At 45.7% G+C, this 14087-nt stretch overlaps 1 protein-coding gene across 6 annotated transcripts in view; it reads left to right on the forward strand.

The window, feature by feature from the left end:
- Positions 1–14087, forward strand: part of VWA5B1 (von Willebrand factor A domain containing 5B1) — a 168533-nt gene that overhangs the window by 128344 nt on the left and 26102 nt on the right. For all 6 annotated transcript variants that reach the window (XM_072155185.1, XM_072155191.1, XM_072155188.1 and 3 more), the window contains 4 exons: positions 3214–3328; positions 3624–3809; positions 10045–10225; positions 10347–10528. In XM_072155185.1, the coding sequence (XP_072011286.1) occupies positions 3214–3328; positions 3624–3809; positions 10045–10225; positions 10347–10528 (664 nt within the window). The remainder of the gene's footprint in view (positions 1–3213; positions 3329–3623; positions 3810–10044; positions 10226–10346; positions 10529–14087) is intronic.

Consider the following 14087-nt stretch of genomic DNA (forward strand, 5'->3'; position numbering starts at 1 on the left):
TCCAGAGCTGCAGTCCTGACTGTATGTGGGGCACACATTATAATATAGATACTCCAGTCACATCCAGAGCTGCAGCCCTGACTGTATATGGGGCACACATTATAATGTATGCTCCAGTCACATCCAGATCTGCAGCCCTGACTGTATATATGGCACACATTATAGTATAGATACTCCAGTCACATCCAGAGTCACATCCTGCAGTCCTGACTGTATGTGGGGCACACATTATACTCCAGTCACATCCAGAGCTGCAGCCCTGACTGTATATGGGGCACACATTATAGTATAGATACTCCAGTCACATCCAGAGCTGCAGCCCTGACTGTATGTGGGGCACACATTATAATATAGGCACTCCAGTCACATCCAGAGCTGCAGCCCTGACTGTATATGGGGCACACATTATAATATAGATACTCCAGTCACATCCAGAGCTGCAGCCCTGACTGTATGTGGGGCACACATTATACTCCAGTCACATCCAGAGCTGCAGCCCTGACTGTATATGGGGCACACATTATAGTATAGATACTCCAGTCACATCCAGATCTGCAGCCCTGACTGTATGTGGGGCACACATTATAATATAGATATTCCAGTCACATCCAGAGCTGCAGCCCTGACTGTATATGGAGCACACATTATAATATAGATACTCCAGTCACATCCAGAGCTGCAGCCCTGACTGTATATGGGGCACACATTATAGTATAGATACTCCAGTCACATCCAGATCTGCAGCCCTGACTGTATGTGGAGCACACATTATAATGTATGCTCCAGTCACATCCAGATCTGCAGCCCTGACTGTATATATGGCACACATTATAGTATAGATACTCCAGACACATCCAGAGCTGCAGCCCTGACTGTATTTGGGGCACACATCGTAATATATATATATACTCCAGTCACATCCAGATCTGCATTCCTGACTGTATATGGGGCACACATTATAGTATAGACACTCCAGTCACATCCAGAGCTGCAGCCCTGACTGTATATGGGGCACACATTATAGTATAGACACTCCAGTCACATCCAGAGCTGCAGCCCTGACTGTATGTGGGGCACACATTATAATATAGATATTCCAGTCACATCCAGAGCTGCAGCCTTGACTGTATGTGGAGCACACATTATAATGTATGCTCCAGTCACATCCAGAGCTGCAGTCCTGACTGTATGTGGAGCACACATTATAATATAGACACTCCAGTCACATCCAGAGCTGCAGTCCTGACTGTATGTGGAGCACACATTATAATATAGACACTCCAGTCACATCCAGAGCTGCAGCCCTGACTGTATGTGGGGCACACATTATAATGTATGCTCCAGTCACATCCAGAGCTGCAGTCCTGACTGTATGTGGGACACATTATAATGTATACTCCAGTCACATCCAGAGCTGCAGTCCTGACTGTATGTGGGGCACACATCATAATGTATGCTCCAGTCACATCCAGAGCTGCAGTCCTGACTGTATGTGGAGCACAGATCATAATGTATACTCCAGTCACATCCAGATCTGCAGCCCTGACTGTATGTGGAGCACACATTATAATGTATGCTCCAGTCACATCCAGATCTGCAGCCCTGACTGTATATATGGCACACATTATAGTATAGATACTCCAGACACATCCAGAGCTGCAGCCCTGACTGTATTTGGGGCACACATCGTAATATATATATATACTCCAGTCACATCCAGATCTGCATTCCTGACTGTATATGGGGCACACATTATAGTATAGACACTCCAGTCACATCCAGAGCTGCAGCCCTGACTGTATATGGGGCACACATTATAGTATAGACACTCCAGTCACATCCAGAGCTGCAGCCCTGACTGTATGTGGGGCACACATTATAATATAGATATTCCAGTCACATCCAGAGCTGCAGCCTTGACTGTATGTGGAGCACACATTATAATGTATGCTCCAGTCACATCCAGAGCTGCAGTCCTGACTGTATGTGGAGCACACATTATAATATAGACACTCCAGTCACATCCAGAGCTGCAGTCCTGACTGTATGTGGAGCACACATTATAATATAGACACTCCAGTCACATCCAGAGCTGCAGCCCTGACTGTATGTGGGGCACACATTATAATGTATGCTCCAGTCACATCCAGAGCTGCAGTCCTGACTGTATGTGGGACACATTATAATGTATACTCCAGTCACATCCAGAGCTGCAGTCCTGACTGTATGTGGGGCACACATCATAATGTATGCTCCAGTCACATCCAGAGCTGCAGTCCTGACTGTATGTGGAGCACAGATCATAATGTATACTCCAGTCACATTCAGAGCTGCAGTCTTGGCTGTATAATGGGTTTACTAATCCCCTCTATGGCTACACTCCTATCCAGTTCACCCTTCACTTAATCTTTCTTCTCCTCGGCTTTACCTATCATAAGTCACAGTATACTCCAGCCACATCCAAAGCTGCAGTACTGACTGTATGTGGGGCTCCAGTCACATCCAGAGCTGCTGTCAGGTTGCATAGAATAAGAAAAACGTGGTTGCTTTATTTTTTTTAAAACACCCCCACACCTGTCCATGCTTGGTATTGCGGATCTGCGCTAATTAAATAATACTAAGCTGCAGTACCATACACAACCCATCCATTAGTGTGGCGCTGTTTATGGAATAAAACAGCCATGTTTTTACAATCTTGCACATCCCCTTTAAGAGCTTTCTAGTTTACTTTGGATACTGGTTATACGGACACAGTTATAGATACTTTATTATTTTTCATTAGTCAACCACCACCAATCAAATTCAAATGCCTCATTTTGAATGCAGCTTTGGATGGGATTGGAGCATAAGAGTTAATATGGCTCAAAATACACTAAGTTAAGCAATATGAAAATCCACAGTACAAAATACAAGATTCTCCAACCACTTCCAGGTATTATGATCAAATCTGTCGAAACTGATCTTCCAGTTGGGATTCAATCAGATCTTACAATAATAATTGTTCAGTTATTGTCTTATGATTCTTAGGGCATTGCTTCACATGGATTATATCTGCTACTTAGTTACATTTATTGCTACTAATTGTCTCTTTTAAAACAAATACTGGAATATTTTTCATGACGTTCTGACCACTAGATGGCGCCATGACTGTATATGAATGTTACAGATTGTTCCTCTATATCTCTATTGCTTGATTGTTTTGATGCACTGCAGATGTTACAGCTTTGGCATTGGGCAGAACGCATGCCGCCGACTGGTGCAAGGAGTGGCGAGCGTGTCCAAGGGCAGTGCCGAATTCTTAATTGAAGGAGAAAGACTACAACCCAAGGTCAGTCATCCAACAAGGGGTCGGATTAAGGAAGAAATTGGTGGGGGACCCCAATTAATTGGGATATTGCTGATCATACAGCAAGCAGAATGGTGGGGGTCCCCTCCACCTGGTGACTGGTGGGGGCCCCGAGGCACGAGCCCCGGGTGCACTTCCTATAATCCGGCACTGGCCACACTCACTCAATATCTGGCTGCTGTTACATCATCATGGCTGACTTCTGAGAACAATAGCTGAAATCAGAAATAACTTGCGTCATCTTTTACTTCTAGATCTTCTTTCATTTTTTTTGCAGATGTTACAATCTCTCAAGAAGTCGATGGCCCCGGTGCTCAGTGATGTCACCGTGGAGTGGGTCTTCCCGGAGAGCACAGAGGTCCTGATCTCCCCCATCAGCTCCAGCTTCCTCTTCCCGGGAGATCGTCTGGTGGGATACGGTGTGGTTTGCAGCACGTCCCGCTTCCTCTCCAATCCCCGGACTGTGAGTACAGACATGTGCATCAGTATAGATGGGAAATAACATTTACACATGAAAAATCCCTTTAAATCCATTGCAAGAGCCCTTAAAACTTCACATATATCGTGTCAAAGCAATGGCCCATCGTAGGGATCTCTGATGCTATAGTGCACCAGTCTATCACTTAAGAACTGGCTTCTATGGTGGAAGAAGGACATAAGTTTTGGACTCTGACACAATGCTGCTACAATGTAGAAACCATACTGTAACCATGGCTGCAGGAAGCACAGGACCTTTACAATGTAGAAATCCTACTGTAACCATGGCTGCAGGAAGCACAGGACCTCCACAATGTATAAACCATACTGTAACCATGGCTGCAGGAAGCACAGGACCTCCATAATGTAGAAACCATACTGTAACCATGGCTGGAGGAAGCACAGGACCTCCACAATGTAGAAACCATACTGTAACCATGACTGGAGGAAGCACAAGACCTCCATAATGTAGAAACCATACTGTAACCATAGCTGCAGGAAGCACAGGACCTTTACAATGTAGAAATCCTACTGTAACCATGGCTGGAGGAAGCACAAGACCTCCATAATGTAGAAACCATACTGTAACCATGGCTGGAAGAAGCAAAGGACCTCCACAATGTAGAAACCATACTGTAACCATGGCTGCAGGAAGCACAGGACCTCCACAATGTAGAAACCATACTGTAACCATGGCTGGAGGAAGCACAAGACCTCCATAATGTAGAAACCATACTGTAACCATGGCTGCAGGAAGCACAGGACCTTTACAATGTAGAAATCCTACTGTAACCATGGCTGGAGGAAGCACAGGACCTCCACAATGTAGAAACCATACTGTAACCATGGCTGGAGGAAGCACAGGACCTCCATAATGTAGAAACCATACTGTAACCATGGCTGGAGGAAGCACAGGACCTGCACAATGTAGAAACCGTACTGTAACCATGGCTGGAGGAAGCACAGGACCTCCACAATGTAGAAATGATACTGTAACCATGGCTGGAGGAAGCACAGGACCTCCATAATGTAGTAACCATACTGTAACCATGGCTGGAGGAAGCACAGGACCTCCATAATGTAGAAACCATACCGTAACCATGGCTGGAGGAAGCACAAGACCTCCATAATGTAGAAACCATACTGTAACCATGGCTGGAAGAAGCACAGGACCTCCACAATGTAGTAACCATACTGTAACCATGGCTAGAGAAAGCACAGGACCTCCACAATGTAGAAACCGTACTGTAACCATGGCTTGAGGAAGCACAGGACCTCCACAATGCAGATACCATACTGTAACCATGGCTAGAGGAAGCACAGGACCTCCACAATGTAGAAACAGTACTGTAACCATGGCTAGAGGAAGCACAGGACCTCGACAATGTAGAAATCCTACTGTAACCATGGCTGGAGGAAGCACAGGACCTCCACAATGTAGAAACCATACCGTAACCATGGCTGCAGGAAGCACAGGACCTCCACAATATAGAAACCATACTGTAACCATGGCTGCAGGAAGCACAGGACCTCCACAATGCAGATACCATACCGTAACCATGGCTGCAGGAAGCACAGGACCTCCACAATGTAGAAACCATACCGTAACCATGGCTGCAGGAAGCACAGGACCTCCACAATGTAGAAACCATACTGTAACCATGGCTGCAGGAAGCACAGGACCTCCACAATGTAGAATCCATACTGTAACCATGGCTGCAGGAAGCACAGGACCTCCACAATGTAGAAACCATACTGTAACCATGGCTGCAGGAAGCACAGGACCTCCACAATGTAGAATCCATACTGTAACCATGGCTTGAGGAAGCACAGGACCTGCACAATGTAGTAACCATACTGTAACCATGGCTGGAGGAAGCACAGGACCTTAACAATGTAGAAACCATACTGTAACCATGGCTGGAGGAAGCACAGGACCTCCACAATGTAAAAACTGTACTGTAACCATGGCTGGAGGAAGCACAGGACCTCCACAATGTAGAATCCATGCTGTAACCATGGCTGGAGGGAAGCACAGGACCTTAACAATGTAGAAACCATACTGTAACCATGGCTGGAGGAAGCACAGGACCTCCACAATGTAGAATCCATACTGTAACCATGGCTGGAGGAAGCACAGGACCTCCACAATGTAAAAACTGTACTGTAACCATGGCTGGAGGAAGCACAGGACCTCCACAATGTAAAAACCATACTGTAACCATGGCTGCAGGAAGCCACATTGTGCACACTGCTGGGAATAGACACTGGGCAAGGGATACGTCCCACCCAGTCAGGGGTGTAACGAGGAGAGGCAGTGCCCCATAGCAGACTTCTGAATGGGGCCCCCTTACCTCTCAAAAAGTCTACATATTTATATACTCACACATTTATACACTCATATATATACATTTATATGCTTACAGGCAGTCCACTACTTAAAAACACCCGACTTACAGACAACCCCTAGTTACAAACGGACCTCTGGATGTTGGTAATTTATTGTACTTTAGCCCTAGGCTACAATAATCAGCTATAACAGTTATCAAAGGTGTCTGTAATGAAGATTTATTATTAATCCTGGTTCTAATGACAACCCAACATTTTTCAAATCCAATTGTCACAGAGACCAAAAACATTTTGGGTGGGATTACAATTATAAAATATACAGTTCCGACTTACATACAAATTCAACTTAACAACAAACCTACAGAACCTATCCTGTACTGCCAGTATATACATACAGCATATATACACCTTATACACACATACAGGATACATATACATACTGTATACACACACCACATATACATACATACAGCATATACATACCATGTACACACACACATAAACAGGATATAAACACATACATACAGGACCATATACACCCATGCTGCATTTACACATCACATATTCGCACATACAGCAAATGCCAGCAATACTATATACAGCATATACACGCATACAGTATATATACATCCAATGCCCCAGATGCCAGGACCCCCCCCCCCCGCTGACACAGTAGGCTCCATTATGGCTGCTACCCCTGAGTTGAATTGGTCCGCCAGGGCACCAGAGGATCCTCTGTTGGGTGCCGACTCTAACCTGTTATTGGACCACATAGATAAAGCAGTAGACAATCTAATTTGTCAGCTAGTAGGGGAGCTTATGAGGGGTGGGCCCACAGAATTAGTCCATTCTAGGACTAGGTATATAAGGAGGATGTCCTCAGCATAGAGATTGGATGGGTCATTTGTGTATAACATGAAAAACCACTGCCTTATTCAAACACGGGACACACAGCCTCCATTACTGTGATAATAGGTGCTAGTCCCTATGGTTTGTATGTGGGGGGTTGTTTCCCGTGGATAGGGGATAAGTTGGGATTGTGACAACCTCTTTATTTGATATTTTTGAACCAGTGGTACATGAGTAGGGCGTGTTGGACCCATGCTATCCTGGTGGGGCACTTGGCAACCCTTCCAATGCAATAGGATATATGAAAGCAATTTGGGGCTAGCAACAGGTAAGTAATAGGATCCAGGGGGAAACTTCATGAAGTGCAGGATGTCACCCGAAGATTCTAGAACATGTGCATCACTGTTCCAGCTTCTCGTAGACATCTCAGACAACTATAGGGAATCAACCATTTAAGAGAATGACAGATCCTAAGGAGAAGGAGGTCATTATAGTCATGAGGCCCTAGATCGGAAGGACCCCTGTCTTCAAGTGGATGGCTCCATGAGATTAGCCGCCAGCTCCATGGTCTTCCGAATTGAGCCCTAACAAACCAGGGTCAGGGTTTGTTTGCAGAAACTTGAATTTCAAAATTTAGCATTGGGAAAATCCCTTCCGGAATCCCCCTCCACTGAGATCCATGGGAGGCCGAAAGGACATTCCTTAATCTTTCTGCAGAATACACGGACATTCCAGTCAAACTATGCAAAGTATACAGAATCGAAAAAAGAGAGAGCTAGACGGGTGCGCCTGTAACCAAGTATGGAGTCCTCATCAGTAACCAAATTCACAAATTTTATTGGTGACAAGTAAAATCCAATGGTGATAAGTAAAATCCAATGGTAACGCGTTTCGGGAAAATACCTTCATCAGACCAAAAATGGAAGCGCTGAACAGCAACTCGCGTCAGCAGCTGGTTCGAGTTGTTACCAGCCGCTGACTCGAGTTGCCGTTAAGCGCTTCCATTTTTGATCTGATGAAGGGTTTTTCCCGAAGCGCGTTACCATCGGATTTTACTTGTCGCCAATAAAATTTGTGAATTTGGTTACTGATGAGGACTCCATACTTGGTTACAAGCGCACCCGTCTAGCCCTCTCTTTTTTCGATTCAGTATACTTTGCTTTACGGTGCCTTTGGTTACCGGTTATTTGGAGAGCTAGGGAGCTGCTGCAGTAAAGCCCGGATTGGATTATTATTTATACCTCTTATACACAAGTGGCCACCAGGTGAGCACCTTCATTACTCACCACATTCGGTACCCACTTATCCTTACGTTATTACGTTATTACGCGAGGCGCCGTCCTCTATCGTTTTTGCTTTCTTCTTTCTTTAAACTATACAAAGGAAATCCCAGTGGAACATTTTGAAAATCCACATCGAAATTCCTGTAGGAACACATCCTTAAAGGTGCGCTGTAGCAGCTACAATGTAACGTTAAAATAGTGACGGACATAACTCAGACTAGAACAGTTTACAGTGGGAAGATCCGTGATCAAGATTTCTATTTCCCCCTGCCTCTTCCTTCCCCGAGTCCACGCTGGGCAATGACTTGGATAATTTTCCATAAGCCGGTCTCCGCTCGCAGTCAGACTTCGGATATTGAGTTCTCAGTAGTCGCTTTTCAGCTTTCCGACTTTTACCATGGTAACGGGATAAGTTGCAATGAGGCAAGAAATCCGAACCTTTCTGATCAAACATAACGGTACCTTCAAACCTGCGCCTCTCTTACGGTGACCTGAGAAAAATAAGCAATTATTCTACAAATACAAATGGGTTTTTTTTACACTTTTTTAAGGAAGAATCAATTAAATCCCCCTCCAAAAATAAACAAATCTAAAAGAGATCTGAAAGGGAATCTGTCAGCAGTTTTGGCAGGATTAGGCATTGGCCCGGGAGTAACATTGTATATAATCAAAGTGTTGTTATTTTATATTCCAGGATTGTAGCTTCAAGGAACTCACTGCGGACACATCCTCACACTCCTGTGCTCTTAGCCCACTGGGGCTCATTTACTAAGGGTCCAAACGATGCACTTTCGTCGGGTTTCCAGAATATTTCAGATTTGCGATGAATTTGGCCCACGCGATCGGATTGTGTTGCATCGGCGCCGGCTTTCACGCAGCAGAAATCGGGGGGGCGTGGCCGTTGGATAACCCGACGGATTCATAAAAACCGTGGAATTTAAAAAAGAATTTGTGTCGCAAGATCACGCACTTACATGCACCGGGACAAAGAAGGTAAACTCCGGTGAGCTTCGGCGCAGCAGCGACACCCGCTGGATATCGGGCACGCAATCTTAGTGAATCCCGGCAGACCCAAATTAGCGTTGGACAACGGGCCGCGGGATTGCGACAGGACCGGGTAAGTAAATCTGTCCCTCTGTGTTGAGCTGCTCAGAGTAAACGCTGTAGCGGCCATTTGGCTTAATAGTACAGGCAGTCCCCGGGTTACATACAAGATAGGGTCTGGAGGTTTGTTCTTAAGTTGAATTTGTATGTAAGTCGAAACTGTATATTTTATAATTGTAGAACCAGACAAAAAGAATTTTGGCCCCAGTGACAATTGGGGTTTAAACATTTTTTGCTGTAATGGGACCAAGGATTATCAATAAAGCTTCATTACAGACACCTTACAGCTGATCATTGCAGCCTGGGACTATAGTAAAGCATCCAGAGAGGTTCACCAAAGGTCAGAGGGGTCTGTCTGTAACTATGGGTTGTCTGTAAGTTGGGTGTCCTTAAGTAGGGGACTGCCTGTATAGCAGTCACTCAGAAAAAAGAGAGGCCGTGGAGCATTTTGCAGAGAGCTAAGAGCACAGCAGTGTGAGGACAATGCAGTTCACCCAGCCCTGCTGCTATGCTTTTCCTCTCTGAGAGACTATTGTATTATTGAAGTCTTCTATAGAGCAGTGAAATAGGGGATGAACAGTGGGCAGAGAAGATGCAAACTACTATACAAATTTTCTGTATCTTCTGTCCTGGCAGGACAAGAGACGAAGATACAGTATGATGCGGTCTCAGGAGTCAGGAAGTTCAGTATTTTTCCAGTCCCAAGATTCCTCTGGAAGTGGAGGATCAAAGGGTCAACAAGAGACGGGTCTCCCCTTAGAGCACAGCAGTGAATTCCTGGATAGCAAAGAGGACCTGGCCGGAGAGCATAACCCTGGTAAGTGACCTATGATCATTGTCACCACGAGATGCTGTATCTTAGTCTATGGCGACTGAGAGGTACCTGTAACTATAGTCATGTGATCACGATCCATAATTCCTATTTGCTGTTCCTACAGCTGATCCGGGCTTTCAGCGCCGAGCCTATAGCACCAGTCAGATTGCCGACCACCAACCCTTACCGAGGTTCCACACGGCCAGTGACCCGAGCACTGTCCAGGAGAAGAGTCCCATATGCAGGATCCAAATCCAAGAACTTCATGGTACAGACGACACGAGCTCTGACATTCATGAGTCTCAGGTACCATGTGACATCTCAATATATGAAAAGTTATCCACGGGAGAAAAGTCTGAAAATAAATTCTTATTAGTATTAACCATAAAAAACTGCAGCTATTGTCCCTGGAGAGAGGTGTAATTATACCTTTGTGTATATTGTGAGTAGCAGCAGGACTGTGAAATATGAATTTATATTCCAGGATTGTAGTTTTTTGAAGTGTCCCCACACTGCTGTGCTCTTAGCTCTCTCTGCATTGCAACACATTGGGGCAGATTTACTTACCCGGTTCATTCGCGATCCAGCGGCGCGTTCTCTGCGGTGGATGTGGGTCCAGCCGGGATTCACTAAGGTAGTTCCTCCGACGTCCACCAGGTGGCGCTGCTGCGCTGAACTCCGCCGAGGCCCGCTGGAATGCCCTGAAGTTCACCGGCCTATTCCTGGTGAAGGTAAGCGCGAGTCCCGCGTCACTTTTTTTTTTTTAATGCGGCAGTTTTTCCGAATCCGTTGGGTTTTCGTTCGGCCACGGCCCCTGATTTCCGCCTCCGTGCATGCCAGCTCCGATGCGCCACAATCCGATCGCGTGCGCCAAATTCCCGGGGCAATACAGGGAAAATCAGCGCAAATTGGAAATATTCGGGTAACACGTCGGGAAAATGGAAAATGCGAATCGGGCCCTTAGTAAATGACCCCCATTGAGTGATGGAAGTAGTATCAAATCAGAAGCCTGTCGCAGCAGGAGCTGCTCAATCCCGAGAGCTAAGAGAACAACAGTGTGAGGACTGCTACAATCCTGGAATATACATTTTTCACAGTCCTGCTTCTACTAAGAACACACCCAGAGGTATAATTACACAGATCTTCGGTGCTCAGAGCTAAAATTTGTCTGCAGTTTGCATGGTGAAACTACTGAAATTATTCATGATTAATCATCATCCAGTGACTTCCTTGAGCTCACACTATGACATCATCCTCCAATCAATAAGCTGTCTGACCTCACTTCTCTCGCCCTATGACATCATCACCCAATCACAAACTGACCTGCTGTGATTGACTGTGTGACCTCATCATCCGATCACTGGTGACAAGTTAATTGAACTAAAATCACAGTTAGACGCAGGAGCTTACACTCTAATAAAGAACCATTACGGCGCACAACACATAACCAATCTGGATCATTCAATTAGATCCATTAGATTTCTATAGATTCGGCACCCAGTGTATTACTGTAATATATCTCTGTCCTTAATATCCCGGAGAAAACGCCTCCTCACTTCTTGCAATTGCTTTGGATAGAAACTGTTGTTTCCTCTCAGGATTTAGGCTATGCTTAGTATGTATTAAAAAAAAACACTTTAAATAAAATACATCTAACCTTCTAAATAATTCATATTTAATAACATGCGTCCCCCAGTGAGGATCCTGCCTTGGACAATGCATTTAACCATTTCTCCATTGCCGCCAGAAGGTTGGATCATCTCTAGAAGCACTGATAGAGCACTGGAAGGGAAACAGTGAAATATCTGCTACATTGTATCATCTCTAGAATCACTGATAGAGCACTGGAAGGGAAACAATGAAATATCTGCTACATTGTATCATCTCTAGAATCACTGATGTAACGCACAGGGGTGTGGGAAGAGTCTCTGAGGGCAGAGTCTGTGGACCCACTGGACCACCGCGGGGGTTGGTATGGGACCCGTGGTGGCCAGCAAGGCAACGGATGCAGGAAACAGTCACAACTTGAGATGATAGCAGGAAGGCATAGGAGTACTGGAAATGCTGGTACGGAATGAATACACAGCTGGGCTGGAACCCTGGAAGGCACGGCAGAAGCACAGGAAGGCAGGAGGTCACCACTGGGCTGGAACCCTGGACGGCACACCAGGAGCACAGTCGTACGGGAACGGACCACAGGAGACGGAGCACAGGACTCGGACCACAGGCTATGGACCACAGGATATGCACCACAGGATACAGACCACTGGACACGGACCACAGGATACGGACCACCGGACACAGACCACAGGATACGGACCACCGGCCACGGACCACAGGATACGGACCACCGGACACAGACCACAGGATACGGACCACCGGCCACGGACCACAGGATACGGACCACAGGGATGCATCTGGAAACGCACAAGGACTCGGTGGAGTCTGGAAACGCTCAGGAAACAGGACCTTGGGCAACACACAGGAACAGGACCTTGGGATACAAACAGGAGGCTTTCACTTCAGTGGGAAGACTTGAAGATCCGGCCAGGAGTGAAGGGAACCGCCGGGTTATATAGGAAACCCGGAAGTGACCAGCGCCAATGGAAAGGACGCTGGCCCTTTAAGTTCAGGGAAGTGAGCGTGCACACACTAGGAGCGGGAGCGCGCGACCTGGAGGCAGGAGGCGTGCGGCTTGCACGGCGGGACCCAGAGCACAGACAGGAGCCTGGAGAGGTAAGTGAGGGCAGGGGGACAGGGACCAGCAGGCAGCGGAGCACGGGTGTACCCGCGATCCGAGACATGGATCGCGGGAGCACCCGTGACCACTGATAGAGCACTGAAGAGAAACAGTGAAATATCTGCTACATTGTATGATCTCTAGAATCACTGGTAGAACACTGGAAGGGAAATGGTGAAATATCTGCTACATTGTATCATCTCTAGAATCACTGGTAAAACACTGGAAGGGAAATATGTACAACATTGTTCATCTCTAGAAGCACTGATAGAACACTGGAAGGAAAATGGTGAAGAATCAGTAACATTGTATCATCTCTAGAATCACTGATAGAGCACTGAAAGGGAAACAATGAAATATCTGCTACATTGTATCATCTCTAGAAGCACTGGTATGGCACTGGAAGGAAAATGGTGAAGAATCAGTAACATTGTATCATCTCTAGAATCACTGATAGAGCACTGGAAGGTAAACAGTGAAATATCTGCTACATTGTATCATCGCTAGAATTAATGATTGAACACTGGAAGGGAAATGGTGAAGAATCTGCAACATTGTATCATCTCTAGAATCACTGGACGGGAATAAGAAGACTGTAACATTGTATCATCTCTAGAATCACTGGACGGGAGTAAGAAGACTCTGTAACATTGTGTCATCTCGGAATCACTGATAGAGCACTGGAAGGTAAAACAGTGAAGAATCTATATATTATATAATCTCTAGAATCACTGATAAAAACACTGAAAGGAAAATGTTGAATAATCTGCAACATTGCATCATCTCTGGAACGAAGAGTGGGGAGCCTATGTGCAAATTACAAGAAAAAAGGTAACCAGTGAGGCAATGGTAGTGGTGAAGGGGAAAAATACAGCAGCGGGCTGAGCCCAAATCCCTGAATAAATATACATTTTATACCAATCTTTACCTATCCATCATGTCCGCTGCACTCGACAAACTCAACCACCAGTGGCCTTGTTTTTTCTCCCTTCACCATTTCCATCTCTACAATCACTGATAGAACATTGGAAGGGAATTGGTGAAGTATCTCCAACATTGTATCATCTCTAGAATCACTGATAGGACACTGGAGGGGAATGATGAAGTATCTGCAACATTGTATCA

Source organism: Engystomops pustulosus, chromosome 6, assembly GCF_040894005.1.
Source record: "Engystomops pustulosus chromosome 6, aEngPut4.maternal, whole genome shotgun sequence".
Lineage (NCBI taxonomy): Eukaryota > Metazoa > Chordata > Amphibia > Anura > Leptodactylidae > Engystomops > Engystomops pustulosus.